Source organism: Charadrius vociferus, unplaced genomic scaffold (genome assembly GCF_000708025.1).
Source record: "Charadrius vociferus isolate BGI_N301 unplaced genomic scaffold, ASM70802v2 scaffold62, whole genome shotgun sequence".
Classification (NCBI taxonomy): domain Eukaryota; kingdom Metazoa; phylum Chordata; class Aves; order Charadriiformes; family Charadriidae; genus Charadrius; species Charadrius vociferus.
The window spans coordinates 4,121,281-4,128,816 of record NW_009647419.1 but is presented as its reverse complement, the minus strand read 5'-3'; the positions used below and the strand labels follow the sequence as shown (position 1 = coordinate 4,128,816).

The window sequence follows — 7,536 nt, the reverse complement described above, 5'->3', positions numbered from 1 at the left end:
GTGACAACACAGAGCAACGAGGGTCCCATGTGACAGCAGAGCGGCTGCGCTTCGACTTTGATACCAAGGTGACACTGGACTTCTGGGGTTTTTTTGTTCTCAGCAGTACCAACATTCCGATACTCACCTTCTCTCCAGCAATTTTTCTCTTCTCACTGTAGCAATTTCTTTAGAGACAGGTCATGTTTTATCTGAGCAATGAAACTTGGCCCTCTGGATGTGACTGCCTCTTCTTTGCATTGACCTGCCTCTGAGCGGGGCTTGCTGAGGGGGTGAATGGGAGTCAGAAGGGAAAGGACTTAGCGAGGCCAGTGATCATGGGGCTGACCTAAGTAGTATAAAGGGGTCTCTGAGAGATTCACCAGCTTGCCTCTGGCATGTGTCTGATGTCTGTGCTGGTCATCCAGGTGAGAGGGGTTGGAAACTGAAAGCGGTTTGGTCAGGCCAAGCACTGGCTCTGGTAACCTGTCACTCATTGCAGCGTCTCTATTGAAGAGTTTGGTTGATGCTTTTGGGTCAAAAATCCTTATCCCTTATGGGAGGAGGGATGAGAGAGTCATGATGCTCACAATTCCCTTTTACAAGTAGGGAAGGGGAGACGCAGGAGGAGAGTGGTGTGCCCAAGCTGAGTTGCCTGGGGGCCCTGCCCCAATTCTCTCTCCTTTGTCCTGTACCTCTCAGGAGGCTTCTCCTGAAGATGGTTGATTTACTTCCTCAGGGCCCTGTCACTGTGGAGCAGCTGCAGCAAGTGGAGCAAGTCGTCCAGGATGTGATCAAACAAAATGATGTTGTGCATATGGCTGAGGTCCCCCTCACTCTGGCAAGAAGAGTTCGGGGACTCCGTGCAGTGGATGAGGTATGACAGGATGGCAGGACACATCTTCATGAGCCTTCTCCTTCAGCAGTAATCATCTGGGTCACAAGAAATGTTTCTGCAAGGGAATTGACTCCCAAAACTCAGGAAGGAAAATAGGACAGAGATGAGATCTCAGGAGCACTGTGTTCTAAAACATGGAGGCTGGACTACAAAAAAGCTTGTAGTGTCACCCAATTGTTTCTTTCTCCCCGTGGCAGCTGGTTGTGGGGGAGAAGCAATGCTGCCCCTGGCTCTGGGGCTGCTCTAGAACAGGGGGAAAGGTGAGGCAGAGACCTGAAGCCATATAGTCATTTTGTAAGAGCCCTGAAGGACCATGTTGTTAGCTGCTGATCCCTGTCTCCTCTGTCAGGGGTATCCAGATCCAGTGAGGATAGTGTCCCTGGGGGTCCCTGTGGAGACTGTGCTGACCCGCGACTCTGAGGCTGCAATGCAGACCTCTGTGGAGCTCTGCTGTGGGACGTAAGTGACTTTTACTTGCAGTCAGAAGGTGTGTTTGTGGGCATTGGTGGCTGAGGTAGAGACAGGTAGAGGGCCTGTCACACCAGAACCACAGTGCTTTTGGCTTTGGCTTTGCAGGAGAGCTGAGGACCCAGCAGGAGACTTTGAGACGGTTGTGAGATCTTAAGACCACTCTGATTAATTAATTATCTTCGCCCTTTTCTGATTTTAGCAGTAATGAGAGTAGAAGCTCCACTGCCTTTCCCTGTGCAACTAAGTTTCATCACCGGAAAGATCTAGTGAGGACAGGATGGGTCAGTTACAAAGTTTTGGAAGTCCTAGGGTGAGAAAACTTCAGTGAAATGCAAAGCATCTTTCATTGCTTCGTAGTCTGAAACCAACCTGGAAGCTGCAGGTTGCCAGCAGAGTGTGGGAAGGGGCCTGTCACACCAGAACTACAGTGCTTTTGGCTTTGGCTTTGCAGGAGAGCTGAGGACCCAGCAGGAGACTTTGAGACGGTTGTGAGATCTTAAGACCACTCTGATTAATTAATTATCTTCGCCCTTTTCTGATTTTAGCAGTAATGAGAGTAGAAGGAGAGCTAATCCATCTTAATACAATGCTGACACACACAAAAAAAAACCTAGGAACAAATTGGCCTTTTAGCAGATACAGCTGAAAATGAGCAAGTTTCTAGTCATGAGATCATTCTTGTGGGAGTAGTGGGACAAGAAACTGCATGGGAGTGGAGATGATCAATTCTTGTGAAGCTGTCTGAAACGATTACTTGTGGTAACAGAACCCGAGACACTGTAGTTGTTTTCATATCCAGTGTTGAATAGCCGAGAAGGAAAAGGGAGGTTGTTAGTGCCCTGTGACTGCACAACTGGCCTGTGACTGGCGTCTACTGGCCAGTCTGTGAGCTGCTTGCCGTATAAGAGAGGAGTAGAGTTGTAGTAAAAAATTACTTTCTACAAGTTTCAGCAGCAGCCGAGTAGAAGAGAAAAATCCCAATTTGTCCCACTGCTGAAGGAAAGGAGAGGAAAGCAAGGCAGAACTTGGCTGTTACGTGCCATTTGACAGCAGCCTACTGGGCGGGTAGCACAGCGCTTCCTCTGGAGTAGCCTCAACTCTGCTGTCTCTTGCCTGACAGGGTGCCATCAGGGATGGGAAAGGATTGAAGCTATTGGGATTGGGGAGGGGCTGCTGGACTTGAGACTTCTCTAAAAGGAAAGCAGGCTTCCTGATTTCTCTTCCCAGAGAGCAGCTTATTTTCTTTCCTGTTCTCTGCTGACTTTGCAGGCACCTTCTACAAACAGGAGCTATGGAAGATCTGGCCATCATCAATGAGCGTCAGCTTGTTAAAGGGATTAGCCGTGTCATTGCAGTGACAGGGAGACAAGCCAAACAGGTAAGAAAGCGGTAACTGAGATTTCTGCCATGTCAAGGCAATGCCAGAAGCACCCAACTTTGTAGGGTCCTGCTTAGACAATTAGCTTCCCTCTGCTTTGGCTAGAGCCTCCCTGCTATACCTGATCTGGCTTCCTCCTTCACCCCTGGACCTAGATCTGCTGCTGTACCTCACTATTCACCTCCACTCACCCCATCCTAGCCTCCTGGCTCCTTGACCTTCGTTCCTCCCCTCAGACCCCGTTTTCCAAAACAAGAACTTGGCACAAAATATCAGGAACTCTCTAGACTATAAATTTCAGTCCCCATGTAGGTATTTAGAGGTGTGATCCTTTGTGCTTTGGTTTCACCTCCTGACTATCACAGTTGGATTTGCACTTCGTGGTTAGAGGGCTCTGGCCTCATTTTTACAGCCCTTTTGCTTCTTTTCTTTAGTCTTTTTTTCTGCTAAACTGTCTGCTAAACCTGGATGGGTCTGTATAAAAAGTAAGCAACCTATTATTGTGTCCATGAGATTGCTTTGTCCTTTGAATATCTGTAAGTGTCAAGGGCCCTGCAACCTTGCCTGCTTCCTTTAAGGCTGCAGTCAGAGTACAGTGACTCACTGTCAGTGGAACTGGGAAGATTAAAGGCAAAGCCCACCCCTGCAAATCTGTTGCTTTTTGGCTGGCTGTCCCCTGTACATCTGTGTCCCTAGCAAGGCTTTTCTTGGTGCAGAAGAATGAAAACCTGCAGGGCACATCTGCATGCTTTGCTGGAAGTGCTGACCTGGAGAGCCCCCGAGAGGAGCTGTGTGCATGTGTTAACCAGACAAGGGGAGGCTGCAGGCATCAGGAAGTGCCTTGAAACAAGGGATGTGCATCCTAGCTAGGCAGAGCAGTCCTCACTGTCCACAGCTTTTCTTATGTACTGTCTGCTGTCCTGGGCTATAGTCTAGCAGGGCCATCAGAGGCACAAAGGTCTGACAGAGAGGAAACGCTCCAAACCATAAGGATTTTCACTGGTGAAAAAAAACTTGTGTTAGCTTTTTTATTAACGGTGGCATTGGTGTTGGGAAAGGCAATAAGAAATGCACCAAGACCAGCTGAACTGGTGCTCAGGAAATGTACCTGAACAGCTAATGAGTTTTCGTTAGTTTTAGTGTTTCTTTTGTTCATTAGATTCAAGACTGCATTTGTTAATGAAAAAAGAGCACTAAGAAGTAAATGGGGCTCCCAAGTTTTTCTCATTGAAATCCTGATGATTTGGTGTGAGATACTGAGGAAACATAAATGCACAACAACTTGGTCCCCTGGGTGTGACCATCTAGTGTTGGTTGCAAATCTAGAGAGGAAAGTTCTGTTGCAGAGTCTCTTGGGGACAGTCGTCCTTAAAGCCTCTGTCTGTAGGTGTCTTCCCACTGGATGCAGAACAGTACTTCAGTGGTTATGACTGTGCTGCCTCCCCACTGTCTCCATCCCCAGTCATTCTTTTTATTGCTTTATTTGAAGCATTCTCTCCCTCCTTCTCTCCAGGCCCGGGAAGCAGGCCAGTGCTTGGCTATGGAAGTGGACTCTCTCTCCCTACGAATGAAGCAGAGGAGCGCCTCTATTCCTGAGATGCAGAACCTCTCCAAAGAAGTGGGCCAGTTGACCAACGTAAGGATTACGTTCCTGTACAAAAAGATGCCAGCGTGGGCACTATACACTTGAGGCACATGACTTCTTCCCTACCAGGTTGTTGTGGTTTAACCCCATCCAGCAGCTAGGACTACGCAGCTCCTCCTTCCCCCCAGAAGGGGGCAAGGAGAAGAGGGAGAAAAGGAGGGGAAAGGGAAATTAAAAAAACCTTGTGGGTTGAGATAAAGACAGTTTAATAGAACAATAACAGAAAAGGAAAATAATAATAATAATGATGATGACACAAGTCACTGTCACTGCCCAGTGAATTGGTACCTTCTGGAGCAGTGATCACGGATTCCTGCCCCCTGGCCAATCCCTATTTATATACTGAGCATGACAGCTATGGTACAGAATATTCCATTGGCCATTCTGTTGTTCTGTTTATGCTCCTTCTCAGCTTCTATGGGAAGCTGAAAAGAGTTCCTGGAAAGTATAGACATCACGTAGCAACAACTAAAACAATATGCGTTATTGACATTCCGGTCACAGCAATCACTAGAAAGAAAATCAACTCTTTCCCAGCTGAAACTGGGATACGGGTTCACATCTTACCATGGTCAATAGCAAGGGTATGTTGCTACCTGCTGGTGCCACTTTGGTCACAAAGATTTCAGCTAGTGTCTAGGTGTTTCTGTTGCAGATGACATGCTGCCAGAGGGAGTGTGAGAGAAGACGGCAGGGAGGGTAAAACAGGGGTTCCCAGGCTTTTCCCCAGTCTTTAGATGCTTAGCTGAAAAGAGAAAGCTACACACCACAGTGACTGTCTGGCCTGATCACATTAGGGATATAGGAGGGTCTGGGAAGAGGCCAGGGTCCAGTGTGACCTCCCAAAGAACTAGCAGTTTATTTCTAGCTACAGTTTAGTGTCCTTACACAGCAAATTGTTTTGCAGATGGTGGCTAGCACTGCAATGCCCCAGTGGCAAAGAAAAGAACTACAGACTATCCTCAAAGCACTACAGCGAACAGCCAATACGGCCATCAAGAAACTGGAGATACAGCAGGTACTGTGGCAGCAGCACACTTGCTTGCAGTCTGCTAATAGCATTGTGTGGCATACACCAGCGGACCTGGTGTCTCTGTCACATTTCACAGCCACTCAGTCACTAAGGTCCCATTAGAAGGCAGAAGAAAGCAGGTACAATCACACATGGTGCAGCACAAGCCCTGTGTTGGGTTGATTTCACTGGCATTAACTAGGGTCATCATTTAAAATGCAGTGAATGACTGACTGGCTTTTTGGCACCTGCAGAATCCCCGTGTCTCTCTCTGCCTGTGTGGATGGAGAGCCCCATATCGGCACTTTTGGCAAACACCGACAGGTGGATAGGCATCACTTCACTGTTTATACATGGGAAAGATGAGGTGGACCTGAAAATGGGCTTTACAAGGTCACGCAGTAAGACCGTGGCAGGACAGAGCCTTTCTTCCAGCCGTATGATATTGCTCTGGCTTCGTGCTGCATTTGTGTCTTGCTAATTTACATGATTACATTAAAAGCCCTTTGGAAGTGCTTATTTGTGACTTAGCATTCTCAGCAAGAACTATTCTTCTCTTAAAGCAGGAACCTGCATGAGACATGTGGCAATGTGTAGGTCCAGGAGAGAGGCTGGGGAATTAACAGGTCACTGTCTATTCCACTTTTGAAAGGGGTCCATCTCTGCTTGGTTTTGAGAAAGGGGGGTTGTACAGGTCTTCATTAGGAGACTTCAGTCTGCTGGTCTTCTGCTAACATACATCCCCCCTCTGTCCCACAGAGCAGCATTTCCATTCTCTATGTACATATGTTGTATACGTAATATGCCAATCCAGCCCACCTTGTGCCACCTATAGCTCCTCAAGTGCTGTGTGTTTCTTCCTCCAGGCTGAAGAGAAGGCACAAAACCTGCTAGAAAAACACTGCAACCAGCCTGTCATCATTGATACCATCCCAGCTGACTCCCTCTCTGTGAGTAATCCACATTACTTGATGGCCCAGCAGTACCTCAGGTGCTGCACAGAGTAAGAGGGAGCTGCTGGGCACATTTTCTGCTGCACGCTAGTTTCTTTTGCTGTAGCCTGACCCCTCTTCTCTCTGCCTCTCCTAGATCCTAATGAAGGTAGTGAACCAGCTGTGTGACAAGTCTCCTGGCACATCAGTCCTGCTGCTCAGCCCTCAGGTTTCTGGTGAGGTGCTCTGTGCCTGTCAGGTGTCCAAGGTAAGCAGAACCCTGGTAGAGACATGGAGAACCTGCCTGCAAAGGGGGACTGGACCCACTGCTTAGCAGCTCCCAGTTGAGGCTTTTCCTGGAATTCTGCTCAGCGTTAGTGGTTAATCACACAGGAGTAGGGCTTGAGATGACCATACTGGGACCAGATGGGCTTTTGGGTTTTGCTGGGCACAGATATACCTGGATCCTCCAGGCCGTTTTTGCCCAGGGGCAGGACACAGCATTAACATGTAAGCTCAGTCTTTGTGGTCCTCCCAGTCATGACTGCCCCAGGTTAGTGAGGGCCCAGGCTGCGTGAGGGGAGAATGTTGTTACCTTTCTTCCTCCAGACTGCAGAGTGCTCCACAGTCCATATTACTTTGCTCTGTGTCTCTTCCCCAGAATTGCCTCCCCGTGTTCTCCGCTGCTGACTGGGCCATGGCTGTCTGTGCACAGATGGAAGGGAAGGCAGGAGGCTCTCCCGTTGTCGCGAAGGGCAGTGGAAATGCCAGGGGCATGCAAGAAGCCCTGACTACTGCTCTGGAGTTTGCTCAGAGTAAACTCTGAAATAACTGTGATGCTTTGGTGGCAGGACAGCTGTATGCAGCCCAGCTGCAAGCTGCATGGACACTTGATGCAGAGCACATGTTATACTCTGCTGATCTGAAAGGTTCAGCCGCTCTCACTTTTTTACCACTGCACTGGAGCATTTGGCTTCTGGCCATCAGGGATCAGCGGAGACCCCACTCCTGGTCTTACTCACAGAATGATGCTGCCTGTTCTCAGCATGGACGTATGGGATTGAGCCTCGGAAAGCATCAGTTGCAACGACAGATCCTACTTCTTCTGGAGCAGTGCAGTTCTTGTGACAAGACCAGCACCAAGAGGCTCCACGAAGGCATGGGGAGATGGCACAGTGTTACCCTAAAGCCATTAAATGGTAGAGAGTGTTTGATCATCTG

At 48.6% G+C, this 7,536-nt stretch overlaps 1 protein-coding gene across 1 annotated transcript in view; it reads left to right on the top strand.

Moving 5' to 3' along the window:
• AARS2 (alanyl-tRNA synthetase 2, mitochondrial) overlaps positions 1-7,260 on the top strand; it is a 19,823-nt gene extending 12,563 nt beyond the window's left edge. The window contains 9 exon segments of the mRNA XM_009880459.1: positions 1-68; positions 719-856; positions 1,227-1,336; positions 2,618-2,726; positions 4,240-4,362; positions 5,279-5,389; positions 6,250-6,333; positions 6,473-6,583; positions 6,977-7,260. The exon segment at positions 1-68 is cut by the window's left edge and continues 10 nt beyond it. Of these exon segments, the coding sequence (XP_009878761.1) occupies positions 1-68; positions 719-856; positions 1,227-1,336; positions 2,618-2,726; positions 4,240-4,362; positions 5,279-5,389; positions 6,250-6,333; positions 6,473-6,583; positions 6,977-7,141 (1,019 nt within the window). The 3' untranslated portion in view covers positions 7,142-7,260.
• The last annotated feature ends 276 nt before the right edge of the window (positions 7,261-7,536 follow it).